This window comes from Panthera leo, chromosome E2, assembly GCF_018350215.1.
Source record: "Panthera leo isolate Ple1 chromosome E2, P.leo_Ple1_pat1.1, whole genome shotgun sequence".
Taxonomy (NCBI): Eukaryota; Metazoa; Chordata; class Mammalia; order Carnivora; family Felidae; genus Panthera; species Panthera leo.
In genome coordinates, this window is record NC_056693.1 from 7138966 (window position 1) to 7155416 (window position 16451).

Here is a 16451-nt window from a genome sequence, read left to right on the forward strand (position 1 = left end):
GATCTGGGAGTCCAGGCCTCCAGCCCCTCCTCCCGGGACCCAAGGGCCCAGCCCCCAGCTCCTTCCTCTCCCAGGGAACTGTTGTTCCAGCCCCTAGCCCCCTGGTCACCTGGGATCTGGGAGTCCAGGCCCCCAGTCCCTTCCTCTGCCAGGACGCAGGAGTCCAGCTCCTGACCCCACCTCTCGCCTTCTCCATAGATCACCATGTACAGCTTCATGGGTGGCGGCCTCTTCTGTGCCTGGGTGGGGACCATCCTCCTGGTGGTGGCCACAGCGACAGATCACTGGATGCAGTACCGGCTGTCCGGGTCCTTCGCCCACCAGGGCCTGTGGCGGTACTGTCTGGGCAACAAGTGCTACCTGCAGACAGAGAGCATCGGTAAGGCTCCGGGGCCGGGTCGAGGCCGTGCCTGGGGTCACAGGCCCTCTCGGGACAGGGGGCAGAGCCCCCCACAGGGCAGAACCTCCCCACCTGTTTTGCAGGTGGAGAACTGTGTGGTTCAGAGAGGGAAAGGGACCAGCCAAAGATCACTCAGCATGGAAGGGGCAGAATTGGGATTTCAGTATTTTCTTCTAGTGCAGTTAGGAGATGTACGAGAAGTTAAATAGAGAGGTGGCATTTCCCGGCACGAAATAGATGTCAGGTACAGCACCTGGGGCTGAGGTTGTCAGAACAGCATTTTCTAAGTATCTACTGTGTATCAAGAACCAGGTTAGGGGAGCGCCTGGGTGGCTCAGCCGGTTGAGTATCCGACACTTGATTTGGGCTCAGGTCATGAACTCACGGTTCGTCAGTTCGAGCCCCGAGTCAGGCTCTGCACTGACAGCACAGAGCCTGTTTGGGATTCTCTTTCTCCCTCTTTCTCTGCCTCTCCCCTGCTCTCTCTCTCTCTCAAAAATAAATAAACGTTAAAAAAAAATAAAGCGTTCATTGTTAAAAAAAAAAAAAGAACTAGGTTAGGTGCTATGGGATACAGAAGCAATATGGACCCTAAATTTGCTAAGTACTGGATGGTAGTTTTTAATACCTACTGTGTGCCAGGCTATGTAATATATATGCCTCTAAGTACATGCATATGTATATATGTGCGTGTATATGTGCATATTATAATATATATTGCAAAAATGGGGATAAGAAAAGCTCTTCCAGCCTAGGGTTCTTGAAAGCTATATTATAATCATATATATTATATATACAAAGTAATGTTATATGATATACTATATATCTCTATTTTCTCTCTCCATATATATGTATACAAAATATATGTACATCCATGCACGTATACGAATGTATTTGGAGAGAGATGCTCGCATGTATTGTATGCTACTTTACATAATATATATTGTATAACATGCATTATATATTAACAAATTAATAATATATAATGTTACATATTTTATAAGTACCAAATACTAGTGGTAGTAGTAACAATGGCCGGTATTTATTGAATGTTGTTGTGTCCTACACGCTGTTCTAAATGCTTGACATGGATTAATGCCCTTTGGTCTGCCAACAACACTGAGGGTGACACTTCTGCAAAGAAGACATGAGATGCGCCTTCAGAAAACCAACCATTCTCTTTACGGGGCTTGAGCCCTTCCACCCGGATTTCAGCCACCCCGGCTCACTGAACCTGCCTAGGGGAGGCAGCCAGAGGCCCATTTTGCAGGAGGGGTAAACTGAAGCAGGAAGCAGGGGAAAGATTTGCCCTGGCCTCAGGCTCCAGAGCCCGGTCTGCCTCCTGACTTCACGCGCCCCTTTCATTCCTGGCGGTCTCCTTTATCACATGTCTACCATTTCTCCTGCTTCAGCCTGGGAAAGCCCCAGGGACAGCACCCCGCGACCCCCATCTTATCTGTTTTGGGGGTGGGGGAGAGGGAGGCACGACGGATCACATCGATAGATCGATAGATCGGTGCAGCTTCATCTGACCAACGCCGAAATCCTCAGGGACATCCCTCACCCTGACTGATTGCCAGGGAGCTGTCCAAGCAGCTGGCTCGACTTGCACATCAACTGTAACTGGCTCGCCAAAATCAGAGCAGGGGACGCGAGCTTGCAAGGGGCCAAACCCAGCCACAGACGTGTGTGGCGGTTTGAAGGTTTCTGAAGCGTCTGCCAGGATTTTTTTTTTTTTTTAACTTATAAAACATTGTTTTTGAGTATTTATTTTTGACACACACACACACACACACACACACACACGTAGAGAGCGAGCAGGGGAGGGGCAGAGAGAGAGGGAGACACAGAATCCGAAGCAGGTTCCAAGCTCTGAGCTGTCAGCACAGGGCCGGGGGCGGGGCTGAACTCATGACCTGAGCGGGTTAACCGACTGAGCCACCCAGGCGCCCCCGCGTCTGCCAGGATTTAAAAATTTGGAGATTTGGGCGCCCCCAGTCCTCCAGGCTTTTATTTTAATTATAAAACAAAAGTTTATTTACTTATTTTTGAAAGAATGAGAGATAGCACGTGAGCGGGGGCGGGGCGGAGAGCGAGACGGAGACAGAGAATCCCAAGCAGACTCTTCAAGCTCTCAGCAAAGAGCCCCGTGCGGGGCTCGAACCCAGGAACCGTGAGATCATGACCTGACCCTTCACGGACCGAGCCACCCAGGTGCCTCCGGACTTTAAAATACCCAGCGGCATCTGTAACTTCCTGGGGCTGCCATTACAAAGGACCACAGATTGAGTGGCTTAAACAACAGAAATATACTGTCTCACGGCTCTAGAGGCTGGAAGTCTAATATCAAGGTGTCAGTAGAAGCGGGTCCTTCCGAGGCTGTGAGGGAGAATCTGTTGCCTGCCTCTCTCTCCCGGCTTTTGCTGGTCATCTGGCAGTCTTTGGCATTCCTTGGCGTGTCCATGCATCATCCGGATCTCTGCCCTCACCTTCACACGGTGCCCCCTGCATGTCTGTCTTCCTCCAAACCTCCCCATTTTAAGAGGCTACAAGTCATTTTGCATTAGGAATCCACTCTACTCCGGTATGACCTCATCTTCACTAATTACACCTGCAATGACCCTATTTCCAAATAAGGTCATATTCTGGGGGCGGTTAGAGGTTCAACACATGAATTTGGGGGTTTGGGGAGAGACCCGAATGGACCCCACACAGCATCCATGGAGAAACAGCCAGCCGTTTTTCTTGGTGGCGTTCGCACAAGACAAAAAGACTGCATTCTGCAAAGACCCGGACTTTGTACTTTTCGATGGCGGGATCCAAGCTCTGCCCCGGGAGCACAGGTGTTTTCCGTGCTCCCAGAGACAGAAGAGGCAAGCAGTTAAGAGCAAGGGCTTTGGTGCCTGGGTTTCAAGGCCAGTCCTACTGCTAATTATGGGACTCTGGGCACGTCGCTGTACCTCCGAGCCTTGGTTCCTTCACCTGAGAAATGGGGATAAAAATAGAACGTCCAGCTTAGAGAGGGAATCAATAGACTCATGCATGGAATGCATGCCCGGCACGCACTTGGCAGTTGCTAAGTGGAGAATGAGATCATAACTGTTATTGCCAGGGCATGTCCTAAAGGGCCAGCGCAGAGCCAGGAACGAAAGAAGAATAGTGCTCAGTGCCCCACATTCATTCGTTCAGCGGGTGCGAGGGGTGTTGCGGTGAATGAGAAAGCAAGACCTTTGTCCTCACGTAACTGAGAAACCAGCAGGGAGACACAGATATAAACAAGTTAAAGAATAAATAGACAGGGGCACCTGGGTGGCTCAGTCGGTTGGGCGTCCGACTTTGGCTCAGGTCGTGGTCTCGCAGTTCGTGAGTTCGAGCCCTGCATCGGGCTCTGTGCCGACAGCTCGGAGCCTGAAGCCTGCTTCAGATTCTGTGTCTCCCCCTCTTTCTGCTCGTGCTCTGTCTCTCTCTGTCTCTCAATTATAAATAAATGTTAACAAAATAAAAATAAATAGACCATTTTCTTTTTCTTTAAAGTTTATTTATTTGAGAGAGAGAGAGAGAGGGAGGGAGGGAGGGAGGAGGGGGAGGGGCAGACAGAGATTCCCAAGCAGACTCCCCAAGGTCAGTACAGACACTCATGCAGGACTTGAACCCACGAACCGTGAGGTCATGACCTGAGCTGAAACCAAGAGTGGGACGCTCAACTGACTGAGCCACCCGGTGCCCCTAAACAGGCCACTTTCAGATATGGGCAAGTGGTGTTAAGGAAATGAAAGAGAGCGATAGGAGGGAGGACAGGAAGTGATCATCAGGAGGGGAGTGGCTTTCATTCGTTCTTGTACGTTCATTCATCCACCCAGTGAACGTTGTGCTGGGGGTATTTGTGATATAGAATCCTATCCTCAGGGAACCATCGTGCTGGAAGGGGAAACAACCTGGAGCGGGGAAGGATGTTGCCCGAGGGCTGAAAGGGTGCTTCCTAGAGGGGATTTGGGAGCTGGGCTGTGGAGGACCAATGGGAGTTTGCCAGGTGAAGAGGACAGTGTTTGTTTGCAAAGAGGTACAGGATGAGCTGGGTCAGGGATGTGGAGAGAGGCAAGGCCTTCAGGCCTCAGAGGCAGCCCCGTTCACCGCTGAGGGCGGGGGTGGCAGGGGAGTGACCTTCTGGTGCTACCACAGCTTACTGGAATGCCACCCGGGCCTTCATGATCCTGTCGTCCCTGTGCGCCACCTCGGGCATCATCATGGGTATCCTGGCCTTTGCTCAGCAGCCCGCCTTCACACGCCTCTCCCGGCCCTTCTCCGCGGGCATCCTGTTTTTCGCCTCCAGTGAGTGGCCCCCCCTTCACCCCCCCCACCCCCGCCGTCCCCTTCCCCACTCCCACCCACTCCCACTTCCTGCCTGTTCCCTCCCGAACTCCACTCTCATCCGGGGTTCCACGCCCATCCTAGTCCCACCCCGGCCCCAACCCCAACTCCTGGTCTTTCTGGTGACCAGTTCCTACCTAGGGTCATCTCAGCTCATCAGCATAATTTCGTGTTGACCGGAAAGGCTCAGCAAGAACAAAGACACTCCTATTACCCAGAAAGTTCCAAGGATTTAGCGTCTCCCTTCCAGGAACCAGAGCCCCAGACCAGCCCAGGCAAATTCTTTATTGCAACAGCACAGCCCCGGCCCATCCTCGTCCCAACCCTACTCCCCTGGCATACTTACCTTTTTCCTTTCCCACCCCCACCCGGCCCTCCCCCTTCCTCAATCTCATTCCCACCCTCACCTGCAAACCCTACCCCACCCCTTTTCCCTCCCCCCTCCCCCCACCTTCTCTCTCTAGCCTTTTTTGTCCTGTTGGCCTTGGCCATTTACACTGGAGTCACTGTCAGCTTCCTCGGTCGCCGCTTCGGGGACTGGCGTTTTTCCTGGTCTTACATCCTGGGCTGGGTGGCCTTGCTCATGACCTTCTTCGCAGGTAAGGGGGCTTGGGGGTGGCAAGGTCAGTATCCGTGGCAGAGTGGGCGGCACTCTAGAGAGCGAGATGATGGGGTGTCCCGCACGGACCTCCCAGCACAGCACGGAGCCAGAAGGCAGACTGCAGGTCTGCAGACACGCAGGGAGGAAGAGAGTGCTGTGTTGGGGTCTTGGGTTGGGAGCCCAGCCTAGAAGGACTTGGGGGGTCAACTGGGATCTCTTCTCACACAGGGATTTTCTACATGTGTGCCTACCGGATGCACGAATGTCGGCGCCTGTCTGCTCCCCGCTGAGCTCAATGTACCCCGACTTCATCTGGAAGTGAAAATAGGGCTGCTGAAAAAGAGGGGGAGGGTCTAGAGGCTACAATCCTGGTTCCTTGTGGGCAGGAGGGGGCCCAGTCCTGGACTCTGGGTGGGGGGGGCCTCTGATTTCTGCATCCCAAGGGGGAAGGAGGAAGAGTGGGGCCTGGTGGGAGGCAGTTGAGAAGACCCGAGGTCCAGCCCATGATGGGGGGTGTTAGAGAAATGGAATCTCCATTAGAGCGACTTTTTGAGAGTCTAATAAAACTGATGTGAAACGACTGACTTGTGGTTCCTGAGGGGTTGGGGTGGTGACAGGTGTGAGCGGTGGATGGGGTGGGGGTAATTGTACTACTGCGGCCTAACCCACTCAGTTTGTGTGGGGACAGGGACAGACATCAGCCACACAGTCCCCACCCAGGTGTTAACTACCCTTCAACTTCTAGGAAACTGATGTGTCAAGGCCAATTCTGACAGCAATTCTGGTGTGTGTGTGTGTGTGTGTGTGTGTGTGTGTGTGTGTGTGTTTAATGTTTATTTAGAGAGACAGAGCGTGCGCACAAACTGGGAAGGGGCAGAGAGAGAGGGAGACAGAGCATCTGAAGCAGGCTCCACGCTGACAGCACAGAGCCCAATGCGGGGCTTGAACCCACAAACCGCAAGATCGTGACCTGAGCTGAAGTTGGACACTTAAACGACTGAGCCCCGGGTGCTTTTTATCCCACATCGCCAAGTAACTCACTTCTGACACTGTCTGGTGGAGGTAGCATCAGATCCCTCAGGTGAAGGGCTCAGTCCTACAGACCAGCCCCCCCCCGGCCCTGCCTCATGCTGTCACAAGTGCAGGGGGTCACCCAGGCTTCTGGTCGACCAGCAGTAGAGTGGAGTTTCCCCCCACTATCCTGGGGTTTGGTTAATTTGCCAGAGCGGCTCACAGAACTCAGAGAGACATTTTACTTACCAGATCACCAGTTTACTATCAGAGGGTATAACTCAGGGACAGCCAGACAGAAGGCATGCACAGGGCAAGGTGTGGGGAAAGGGCATGCTCTCCAGGGGGCCACCCTCCCCATTATCCATGCGATCACCGACCTAGACGCCCTCTGAACCCAGTCCTCTTGGGTTTTTCTGGCGACTTCATTGCACAGGCGTCATCACTGACCACTGGTGATTCTCAGTCTCCAGCCCCTCCCTCCCCAGGTTGGGGGCAGGGGCTGAAACTTCCAACCATCTAGTCACGTGGTTGGTTCCCCTGACAACCTGCCCCTACCCTCCTGTGCTTTCTGTGAGTCGCCTCATTAGCGTAACAAATACACCTTCAAGGCTCTCCTCACCTATGAAATTCCAAGGCTTTTAGGAGCTTTGTGCCAGGAACGGGACGAAGACCAACTATGTACACGTTTCTTATTATGAATTAGCAAAGCGGTGCGAAAACAGGATAAATGAAAAGATCTGTACAGAAAAACCACCTCGCTGTCCGCTCACACCATCTCCACGGAGCTCTCCTAGACGCCCCTCCCCTCCCCTCCCCGTGTGGGTCCCTCCAGTGGAAACACCCCATCTCCGATCGGTACCCCCTCCTGCACCTGCCTGTTCACACACCATTCATGACCTTGATCTTCTCATTCATTCACTCATTACCTCATTCAAGAAGCTGATGCCTATTGCCATGAGATTTACGGATATCTATCATAAAATAATAAGACTCTTTAGCAAGGCCGGTACTAATGATAAGAATATTAATTAGAGCCTATGCTCAAACTGTCATGTTAATAGAGGCTTGCTCCTTGGAAATATTTATTGGGCCCTCCACAAATAACAATAGTACCGTATTTATAGAGGCTTGCTCTGATAATAATGGCAATTGAGGCCATCTCTAATAATAATTTATTGAGGCCTATTTAAGTGGACATATTTACTGAGGCTTATGCCAGTAGTCATATTTATAGGTGTTTTTTTGTTGTTTTTTTTTTTTTCTGGCAATACTAATGATGTTGTAACTCCAGACTCCTCTCTAATATCCACTCGAAAGGAAGAGGCATCGCAGATCTGGAATCTCACATATCCTGGTCTCTCCCGCGTCCCTAACGGCCTCCCCATCTTGCTCCATTGTCATCCATCTCTTCTAGCCAAGAATGTTGGGATCATTCTCAGATGCTTTGTTTCGTCCCACACCCCATGTCTGATTCGTCAGCCGGTAGCCTTGGCTCTACCTTAAAAGTGTGTCCAGAATTTGACTCCTTGCTCATCCAGTCGCCCTGCTGATCTGGCCTCACCTGGCTTAGGGCCACAGTCCCTCAAACAGCTCTATCAGTGCCCCTACCCATGGCCTGTCCACTGTGGTCCTTTCTCTACGCAGCATTAAAAAAAACATTTTTTTTTTTCAGTTTATTTATTTTGAAAGAGAGAGAGAGAGCAAGAGAGAGAGCATGCAAGCAGGGTGGGGGCAGAGAGAGAGGGAGAGAGAATCCCAAGCAGACTCTGCATTGACAGTATGAAGCCCGATGTGGGTCTCGAGCTCACAAACCTTGAGATCATGACCTGAGCTGAAATCAAGGGCCGGATGCCTAACTGACTGAGCCACCCAGTTGCCCCTCTACACAGCATTTAGAGGGATTTTTGTGAAAGCATGATTCAAATCACGTTATCCTCTCAATCGCCTCCTGACTCCCCCCCCCCACCCCCCGCCCAGGTGGCTCCCAGTTCAGATGAACAGCTGGCCGATCAAGGTCATACAAGGTGCCACATGTTCCAGACCCTGCCACCTCTTTGACTTAATCCTCCTTCCCTCACTACACTGACAGCATGGAACCTATTTGGGATTCTCTCTCTCTCTCCCTCTGCCCCTTCCCTGCTTGTGTGCATGTGAGCGCTCACGCTCTCTTTTCTCAAAATAAATATTAAAAAAATAATAAAATAAAGGGAAAGAGCACATAACCCATTTGTAAATTATAGGCTACACAACTGGAAAGCATTACTTTTCCATGGATAATATACACAACACATGTATTGCCTCCTTTACATATGGTAGCAGGTATTTTTTTTTTTTAATTTTTAAAATTTATTTATTTTTGAGAATGAGAGAGACAGAGCACGAGCAGGGGAGGGGCAGAGAGAGAGGGAGACACAGAATCCGAAGCAGGCTCCAGGCTCTGAGCTGTCAGCACAGAGCCCCATGTGGGGCTTGAACCCACGAACTGTAAGATCATGACCTGAGCTGAAGTCAGACGCTCAACTGACTGAGCCCCCCCCAGGCGCCCCTGGTAGCAGATATTTTTATTACTTTTTTTTAAAGTTTACTTATTTTGAGAGAGAGAGAGAGAGAGAGAGAGAGAGAGAGAATCCCAAGCTGGCTCCATGCCATCAATGCAGAGCCAGCCATGGGGCTAGATCTCATGAACCTGTGAGATCATGACCTGAGTGAAATGAAGAGTCAGACACTTAACCAACTGAGCCACCCAAGTGTGCCAAGATTTGTATTTTTTATTTCTTTATTTTTTATTTTTTAAAGTAATCTCTACCTACGGTGTGGGGCTTGAACTTGTAACCCCAAGATCAAGAGTTGCATGCCCTTCGGACTGAGCCAGCCAGGAGCCCTTCAGCTCACTATTTTTAGCTGACAGTTTCCATCTAACATTCTTTATTTTTTACATCAGAGTGGATACATTAAGCTAGATTCTACTCGGCAAGGAGACTAACAGACTTAGTACCTTTTTATCATCATAATAGACTGCATTAAATATTATTAATAGAGTAGGCCTCAGTAGAAATGAGGGCATCTTCCATAATAACCATTTATAAACAGCATTCACTTCTTTACTACAGTGTAGGTTCAGTGAGAGTGAGGGTCTCATGTGCCTTCTACACCAGTGTTTCCCCAGAGCCTGGCATACTGCCTGACCTATAAGAGGCACTGGTTGGATTATCTCCAGAAGCCTCCTATGGGCCAGGCCCTTTGCTGGGCCCTGGGGGCCCCCAAATTAATCAGGCCTCGTTCCTGCCTTGGAGTTCTTGACGTCTGAGCATGTGTGGAAAGTGGTGGAAGGAGAGACACTTTGGATCACGCCAAGTAAAGGTGGTCCTGGGAGATAATAATTGGGCTAGGGGTGTGGGAATAGCGTCCCGGACTGAGGGTGGAGGCTTGGGATTGGAGGACCTCAGCTCTGAAGACAGGACCAATAGAATAGAAAGACCAGGTGTCTAGGTGATCCAGGTGGGCCCGAGGACTGGGCAGAGTTTCTGCAGGATGGAGCCTCAGAAGGAATTCCCTGGGGCTGGGAGAGGCTGGAGAAAGTTAGAAGGGACTGGGGTGACCTGGAAACACTGGTGGCACTTGGACAAGACTGGTAGAGACCCAAGGAGACCAAAAACTGGGACAGTGTCGGGGAGCCAGGGACCTGAGGTCTTGGGAAAAGCTTCAACACACACATCTTGTCAAGAAAAAGGATGGAGGTTCTGGAGGGCAATTCCATTTTCAACGTCACGTCAGCTGATTCAGGCTCTCCTGGAGGCTGTAGTCTGTCCTTATTGGCTTGAGGGGCATGTGCTGGAGGGCACCAAGAACCTGGGCCCAAAGACAGCCTTTGATGCCAACAACTGCAGAAGCCTGTTGGAGCCTGGTGTGGCCACGTGTGTGTGCACACGCGCGTGCCTGTGCCTGTGTGTGCATGTGCCATGGTGAGGGTGGGACTCAGGGAGATGAAGCAGGAGGGGTGTCTGGTTGGTTCAGTTGGGAGAGCATGTGACTCTTGATCTTGAGAACGTGAGTTTGAGCCCCAAGTTGGGTTAGACATTAAATCAATAAACTTAAAAAAAAAAAGAGATGAACCAGGGTTAAAGGCTTGAGACTGGAGGTGGAATGTAAATGAAAATGAGTGGGATTGAGGTAGGATTTATAGGACTTGGGGTGGAGTAGGAGGAAGAGGGGCGTGGGGCCAGAAATATGATCCGGCATGGGGGTGGGAGTGAGGATAAGGTTAAGTCTCAAGATGAGGATGGGTTTGAGTTGGGGGTTGAGCTTGGGTTTGGAGATGGGGTTGGGGTTGAGTTTGGAGCTGGGTTTGTGAGTAAGAGGATGGAGGTTAGGTCAGGTGGCAGGACAGGGTTAAGGAGTAGGTTGTGCTTGTGCTTGGGGATGGGACTGACCTTAGCGTTGGTGTTGGTGATGAAAGTGGGGTCTGGTTTAGGAATTGAGGTGGAGTTGAGTTTGTTAGAGCTGGGTAGAGCTGGGTTATAAATGGGGCTGGGTTTGGGATTAGGGATGAAGTTATGGATTGGGTTGAGTTGGGGTCAGGTTTGGGAATGAGAATAGGGTTGGGTTGGAGAATAAGGATGGAGTTAAGGATGGGGTTGGGTTTGAAATGGGGTAGAGACTGCAGATGGGCTCTGTGATCTGACACCTCCTTCGTCACACCTCCACGGCCCAGACTTCCTGAAGCCTGTCTGTTGCTCTCCGCTAGAGCTACATCCACCGCCATTTTTGTGTCGGCGCCCTGCTGCTTATGATCTGAATCTCTCTCTGGGAGCCTGCCCTTCTGAGCATGTTCTCAGGAGTGGCCAGCTATCTCAGTGGTGAGGGTCTGGGTGAAGGATGGGGGTTTGCAAACTGGAGTCTCCGATAATGGAAGAGGACCTGGGCTCTTGAGTCACTGTGTTGTGGGGCTGCTGGCTCAAAGTCATCTTCATGACAGAGGTCCTCTTCTAGGCCATTCCCCAGTTCATAGAGGTCAAGTGTGCCTGAGCCTTCTACCTGGGCTGCCACACCTTCACCTGACACTTGCTCATCTGTGAGGCATTACCTAGGACCTGGTATTGGTATGGGCGGAGGGGGCTTGCTCTTGGAGGGTGGGAGGGTCCTGTGCCCCTGCCCCTGCCACTCAGGCACCCTGATGAAGGCCACTGGACTGGAGGCCCTGCTCAAAGCAGAGCTGTGTGTGAACTCTTCTTACCAGATAAGGATGTGGGCATGTCTTCCTCCCCACAAACTTTTAGAATTGTGATTCTCCACCCTCTGCTTGCCTTGGGTATAAGCTCCAAGCCATCGATCCAGGAATCTGAGCCCCTGCCTGCCTGCCTCTTCCTCGAGACCTGAGTCCAGCCCTCCAGACCTTTTGCCCCCTCAGCCCCAAGTATCTTGGCCTCCGGTCCCCTCTTTCTGCAGAGACGCCGAAGTCGGGGCCCCTCTCTTCCAGGATGGAAGGTTGCAGAACCCACAGGAAAGCATGACACAACCCTCAACTGTCCCCTCTGGCCACATCCCCCATTTAACTCACACCCTGGCCTCACTTGCCACCTCCCACCTTGAGGCCCCCAAGCCTCTCACACCTCTTCCAGGAAGCATCCTCTGATGTTAAGGGCTCTAAAGGTGGGAGGTACAGAACCTAAAACAGACAGGCAAGTTCTGAACCACCCCTCAAACCACTGATGAGATGACACTCTCCACCACACACTATGAGGGGACTTGAATCTCCTTGGGGGGAGGGCATTGTCAGGGTAACCAGGAAGGGAGGGCTTACTGCAAGAGTCAACTACCGGGAAGTGCAGGAGACCACACCAGCCTGGTTTCAAAGGCTTAAAGGCTTCTCTTTCTGGAGCTCAGAGGACCCACGATCACCAGCTTCTTCATCTCCCAGGCCCCAGACACCCAACTGCTCATCTCCATGGAGCTCTGTCGGTCCTTGGCCTTATTCACTGGCTGCCTGGGCCTGGTGTCCATCCTGATCGCTCTGAGCACGGATTTCTGGTTCGTGGCCATGGGGCCTAACTTTTCACTTCACTCGGGCCTCTGGCCAGAGGGGTTTCACAATATGGTGGCAGGTAAGGGATGGCAGTCTCTTTTGGTGGGGGGGGAGAGGGGCTGCGTGAGGGGCAGGCACCCAAACTTCTCTCTTGCACAGCCTACATCCACGTGACACAGAGCTTCAGCATTCTGGCCGCCCTGTGTGGCCTGGTGTCGGTGATCCTCATGGTCCTGTCCTACATCCCCTCACTGTCCATTCCAGGCCGCGGGCCCCTTGCCTCCTCTGTCACAGCCTTTGTTGCAGGTAGATTCCAGGCTGTACCTGGGGACTGGGGACTGGTGAGTTCCCACAGAGGTGCTGAGCAGTCTCTTCTGTCTTCATCCTCAGCCATCTTCGTGATGGTGGCCATGGTCGTCTACACCAGTGAGCGGTGGAACCAGTCCCAACACCCCCAGATCCAGTCCTTCTTCTCCTGGTCCTTCTACCTGGGCTGGGTTTCGATGATTCTCTTGCTCTGTGCAGGTAACTGCTGCTCCAGGAACTGGAGAGGCCGGCTGGGGGGCCTCTGAGAGAGCAGGGCGGGGCAGGTGTTAACCTCTCTCTGTCACCCCAGGTAGCCTGAGTCTGGGTGCTCATTGCAGTGCCCCCCGGCCTGGCTATGACACCTTGTGAGCGAGAGAGGCGACAACAGCAAGATGAGGCGCTATTCTCTGAAGACACCATCAGGAGCCTCAGGCCCCCGCAGCCCCCCCTCCGGCCCTTACCCCCAGCCCTCCCCCAACCCCTTCATTTGCTTCTTTACCCATTCAACAAACATTTGCTGGGATCTGGTAATTCTGGGATTAATTCCTTCATGACATAAGCTGAGGGCAAGCCAGCTCCATGCTGGGTGACAGAAAGGACTCAGAGCCCTTACCTGTCATCCGTCTGCTACCAGCCGGTATAGGGGCCACTGTGGCCCCATGTCAGCTCCCTTCTCCAGGCCTTGCCTTTCTCCCTGTTTCCATCTCAAGACCCTGTCCTTTGTCTTTCCCACATTAGTGCTCTTTCCTTCTTACTCCCTGATTTTGCCACCCCTGTCTTCCCTATGGTCCTCCTTGCTCATTTCATTCACTCATTCATTCATTCATTCACTCCTTCAGCTGGCTTCTCCTGAGTTCATCCTTTCTGTTGGGTCTCCCTGGGGATGCTGATGGGAACCTGAGACCTGGGCCTTGCCCACCGGGGGCTGCAAGTCCGGTGGGGGAATTGAGATGGCAGGGCAGAGCCTGGGATGGTGGGGAGAAAGTCCTCGTCAGGCGGTGGGGGGGGGAGGTGAGCTTTCTGGGGAGAGGGTGTTTAGGGGTTTCTCGAGGGCCAAGGCAAAGTCATCTGGACAGCGGGGCCCAAAGGTGTGGAGAGGCTGGAGGTTTTCAGGGGATGGAGAACAGTGCTCTGTGCCAGAATGTGGAATGCAGAGGTCATTGGGGTGTGAGGGTGGAGAGGTGGGTGAGAGCCAGGCCCCTAAGGCCACAGTGACTCTCTCTTGAGAGTAATGGGGGGCTAGAAGAAGAAGGTTGTGAGGTGGGGAGGGACAGCACCAGCTGCAGGTGCCCTATAGATCCCTCTGGGATATGCAGGGAGGTCAGAAAGGACAAAGGAGCTCGGCAATGCAACGGGTATGACTGGGACCGGGGCATGAGACGGAAAAGAGGGAAGGGGCCAGAAAGATTCAGGGGCCAGAAGGAACGGGACACAGGGATCCAAGGGCTTTGTGGAGTGATGGGCAGGAGGGGGCCAGGTTAGTGCCCAGGGTTCTGGTGCAACCAACTTGGGTGGGATGGTGGGGTCATCCCTGTTTTGGTGGGAGATGTTGAGCTCAGTTGGGATGTGGTTGGCAGGGGTCTGGGACAGAGAAGTGGGCTGGAGATGGTTTGGGTTGCTATCAGAGAATCAGTGGCCGAGGGAGCCGTGGCTTCGAGGAAACTCATCGGGTAAGAAGGTGCAGGATGGAGATTCCAGGAAAACCAGCCCTGGGAAGTGGAGGGAAGATCAAGAACAGGAGCCTGCATGGGGGTCTGAGAGGGCACAGCCAGAGAGTTGGGGGCCTGGAGAGCTTCTGGGGTCAAGGGAAGAATTTTCAGAAGGATATGGTCTATCGTGTCATGGCCATCTGACTCTGAGCTGTCACTTTGTTAGAAAAGCTGTGTGTATGTGGGTTTATGTGTGTGTGGGGGTGTGGGTGGGTGGTTGTCTCTTTAAGTGGCTGATGGGAGAGGGGGTTCTGGAACTCCTCCTGCCTCACGGAGACCCAGTCTCCCTTCCCCCACACCTCTGGACTCTGTGTCTAAGAAGCCCCCCTGAGCTGGGTGTCAGTCATTTAGGTGGGTGTGTGCATGGGGGTTGGGGGAGGGCACTGGACAGGTTACAGGCACACTCCACTGAAGAATGGAGATCTTTGAAAGACAGAGAGGTCCTTAAGCTGTGACTCCCTGTGGGTAAGGTCTCAAAGCGCCCAATAGTAGCAGTAGGACATGGGGGAGAAGGAGGTCTTGGGTTTGGGAAGGGCCTGAGGGAGGGGTCCCCAGACAGGGGTGCTGGGGTGAAGTCTGGGATATGTAGGGACATGTGTGTGTGGGTCTCAAGGGCTTGAAAGAGCTGAGACAGGGGCCTGGGGGCGGGAGGGCTGTTGGCCAATCTTGCGTGTGTGACCCTCCGCAGCAGCCTCCCTGGCATGGGGGTGAAGCGGCGCCTTCAGAGCGGGGGCACCTTGCTGGGCTTCTTGGCCCAAATCCTCACGATTCTCTCTACTGCCACCAACTACTGGATCCGCTACCCAGGGGGCCACAGTGGCCTGTGGCAGGAGTGTAATGGCGGCATCTGCTCCAACATCCCCTGCCAGAGTGAGGCCCCGCCCGCCCAGATGTCCCCCACTGGACAGACAGCACCGCCCCCCCCACCCCGGCACTGAGCCCAGCTGGCCCCCTCGCCTCACACAACAGCTGGGCACATCCTGCGGCGCCCCCACCCTCACCCCTTCCTCTCCAGTCTCAGATCCACCTGCTCCGCCGCGACAAAGACTACCACGAACCCCCACTTTGGGATCTGCTTCCCTGTTGGGACCTTAACCGCCCCTCACGAAGCAACTTGCGAGTCCCTATCCAAACTAGACCGGCGGGTGGGGGTGGTGGCCCGGGGCGGCACCAGCGCGCGGCTGAGGCGGCCGCTCCCCCCAGCCATGCTGGCGGTGGCGGGCGCGTGCATGGTGCTGGCGGCGTGCTCCGCCGTCGTGGGTTTGGTGATGGGGCTGCGGATTCTGTACCACGAGGGTGACTCGCGGGGCCAGACTATGAGCGGCACCTTCTTCCTCTGCGGTGAGATGGTAGCGGGCCCCCAGGCATAGGGCGGGCTTGGGAGTTGCGGGGGACAGGGGCCCAGGGTCTCGCACTTGGAGGCGCCCGGAAGGGAATGAGGGGAGGGGCCGGAGACCCAGAGGAGGGCGTGGCTGGGAGGAGGGGCGTGGCCTGGGCGACGGGCGCAGTCTAGGGGCGCCTCGGCTCTGCGCCCTGGCTACGCTCACCCAGGGCGCGGGGGCCCAGGGCTGCTGCTGCTGATCGCCCTGACAGGCTACACCGTCAAGAACGCGTGGAAAAACGACGTCTTCTTCTCATGGTCCTATTTTTCGGGGTGGCTGGCTTTACCCTTCTGTATTCTCGCGGGTAACCTGGACAGCGGGAAGAGGGTGGAGGAGACTGCCCTGAGCACCCCCCTCCCCACAGACTCCCCGTCGCCCTCCCAGGGACTCCCCAGCACACTCCGCTCCCGACTCCCGCACACCCGGCAGGATCGCCCTTAGAGCTCCGAACCCCCGTCCCGGGGAGCTCCCGGTCATCCGCCCCAGGACCCACCGTCCCCCACCCGCCCTCCGCTCCTCTCCCGCCAGGCTTCTGCTTTCTGCTGGCGGACATGATCGTGCAGAGCACGGACGCCATCAGCGGATTCCCCGTGTGCTTGTGACCGCAGCCTGCCTGGGCAGAATAAAGGAACGGCTTTCACCGCCGCGG

The 16451-nt window shown here is 53.8% G+C and overlaps 3 protein-coding genes across 7 annotated transcripts; all 3 read left to right on the forward strand.

Annotated features, from left to right (window-relative positions):
- The first annotated feature begins 204 nt into the window (after nucleotides 1-204).
- On the forward strand, nucleotides 205-6004 carry LIM2 (lens intrinsic membrane protein 2). Of its 2 annotated transcripts, XM_042919666.1 has the most exons (5): nucleotides 205-415; nucleotides 447-514; nucleotides 4567-4729; nucleotides 5233-5367; nucleotides 5598-6004. In XM_042919666.1, the coding sequence occupies exons 1-5, from the start codon at nucleotides 205-207 to the stop codon at nucleotides 5657-5659; spliced, it is 639 nt and encodes a 212-aa protein (XP_042775600.1). In that variant the 3' UTR covers nucleotides 5660-6004. The 2 variants fall into 2 exon arrangements, with proteins under 2 accessions (XP_042775600.1, XP_042775601.1); XM_042919667.1 differs by lacking the exon at nucleotides 447-514 and having other exon boundaries at nucleotides 205-379; nucleotides 4580-4729.
- Nucleotides 6005-12327: 6323 nt separating this feature from the next.
- Nucleotides 12328-13339, forward strand: NKG7 (natural killer cell granule protein 7). 2 transcript variants are annotated; one of them, XM_042919357.1, is made up of 4 exons: nucleotides 12328-12484; nucleotides 12565-12711; nucleotides 12796-12930; nucleotides 13050-13339. In XM_042919357.1, the coding sequence occupies exons 1-4, from the start codon at nucleotides 12328-12330 to the stop codon at nucleotides 13268-13270; spliced, it is 660 nt and encodes a 219-aa protein (XP_042775291.1). In that variant the 3' UTR covers nucleotides 13271-13339. The 2 variants fall into 2 exon arrangements, with proteins under 2 accessions (XP_042775291.1, XP_042775292.1); XM_042919358.1 differs by having other exon boundaries at nucleotides 13022-13158.
- Nucleotides 13340-14396: 1057 nt separating this feature from the next.
- CLDND2 (claudin domain containing 2) lies at nucleotides 14397-16444 on the forward strand. 3 transcript variants are annotated; one of them, XM_042919362.1, is made up of 5 exons: nucleotides 14397-14885; nucleotides 15109-15290; nucleotides 15624-15761; nucleotides 15987-16106; nucleotides 16331-16444. In XM_042919362.1, exons 2-5 carry the CDS (start codon nucleotides 15122-15124, stop codon nucleotides 16402-16404), a joined length of 501 nt encoding a protein of 166 aa, XP_042775296.1. In that variant the 5' UTR covers nucleotides 14397-14885; nucleotides 15109-15121; the 3' UTR covers nucleotides 16405-16444. The 3 variants fall into 3 exon arrangements, with proteins under 3 accessions (XP_042775296.1, XP_042775294.1, XP_042775295.1); XM_042919360.1 differs by having other exon boundaries at nucleotides 15987-16444; XM_042919361.1 differs by having other exon boundaries at nucleotides 14397-14771; nucleotides 15987-16444.
- The last annotated feature ends 7 nt before the right edge of the window (nucleotides 16445-16451 follow it).

Excerpts from the sequence above, each read along its gene's own strand:
- LIM2 (XM_042919666.1), top strand. The coding sequence starts at position 205 with ATGTACAGCTTCATGGGTGGCGGCCTCTTCTGTGCCTGGGTGGGGACC. Across the intron at positions 4,730-5,232 it reads CATCCTGTTTTTCGCCTCCA|CCTTTTTTGTCCTGTTGGCC; the intron begins GTGAGTGGCCCC and ends TTCTCTCTCTAG. Across the intron at positions 5,368-5,597 it reads GCTCATGACCTTCTTCGCAG|GGATTTTCTACATGTGTGCC; the intron begins GTAAGGGGGCTT and ends CTTCTCACACAG.
- NKG7 (XM_042919357.1), top strand. The coding sequence starts at position 12,328 with ATGGAGCTCTGTCGGTCCTTGGCCTTATTCACTGGCTGCCTGGGCCTG. Across the intron at positions 12,485-12,564 it reads GTTTCACAATATGGTGGCAG|CCTACATCCACGTGACACAG; the intron begins GTAAGGGATGGC and ends TCTCTTGCACAG. Across the intron at positions 12,712-12,795 it reads TGTCACAGCCTTTGTTGCAG|CCATCTTCGTGATGGTGGCC; the intron begins GTAGATTCCAGG and ends CTTCATCCTCAG.
- CLDND2 (XM_042919360.1), top strand. The coding sequence starts at position 15,122 with ATGGGGGTGAAGCGGCGCCTTCAGAGCGGGGGCACCTTGCTGGGCTTC. Across the intron at positions 15,291-15,623 it reads CTCCAACATCCCCTGCCAGA|CCATGCTGGCGGTGGCGGGC; the intron begins GTGAGGCCCCGC and ends CGCTCCCCCCAG. Across the intron at positions 15,762-15,986 it reads CGGCACCTTCTTCCTCTGCG|GGCTGCTGCTGCTGATCGCC; the intron begins GTGAGATGGTAG and ends GCGGGGGCCCAG.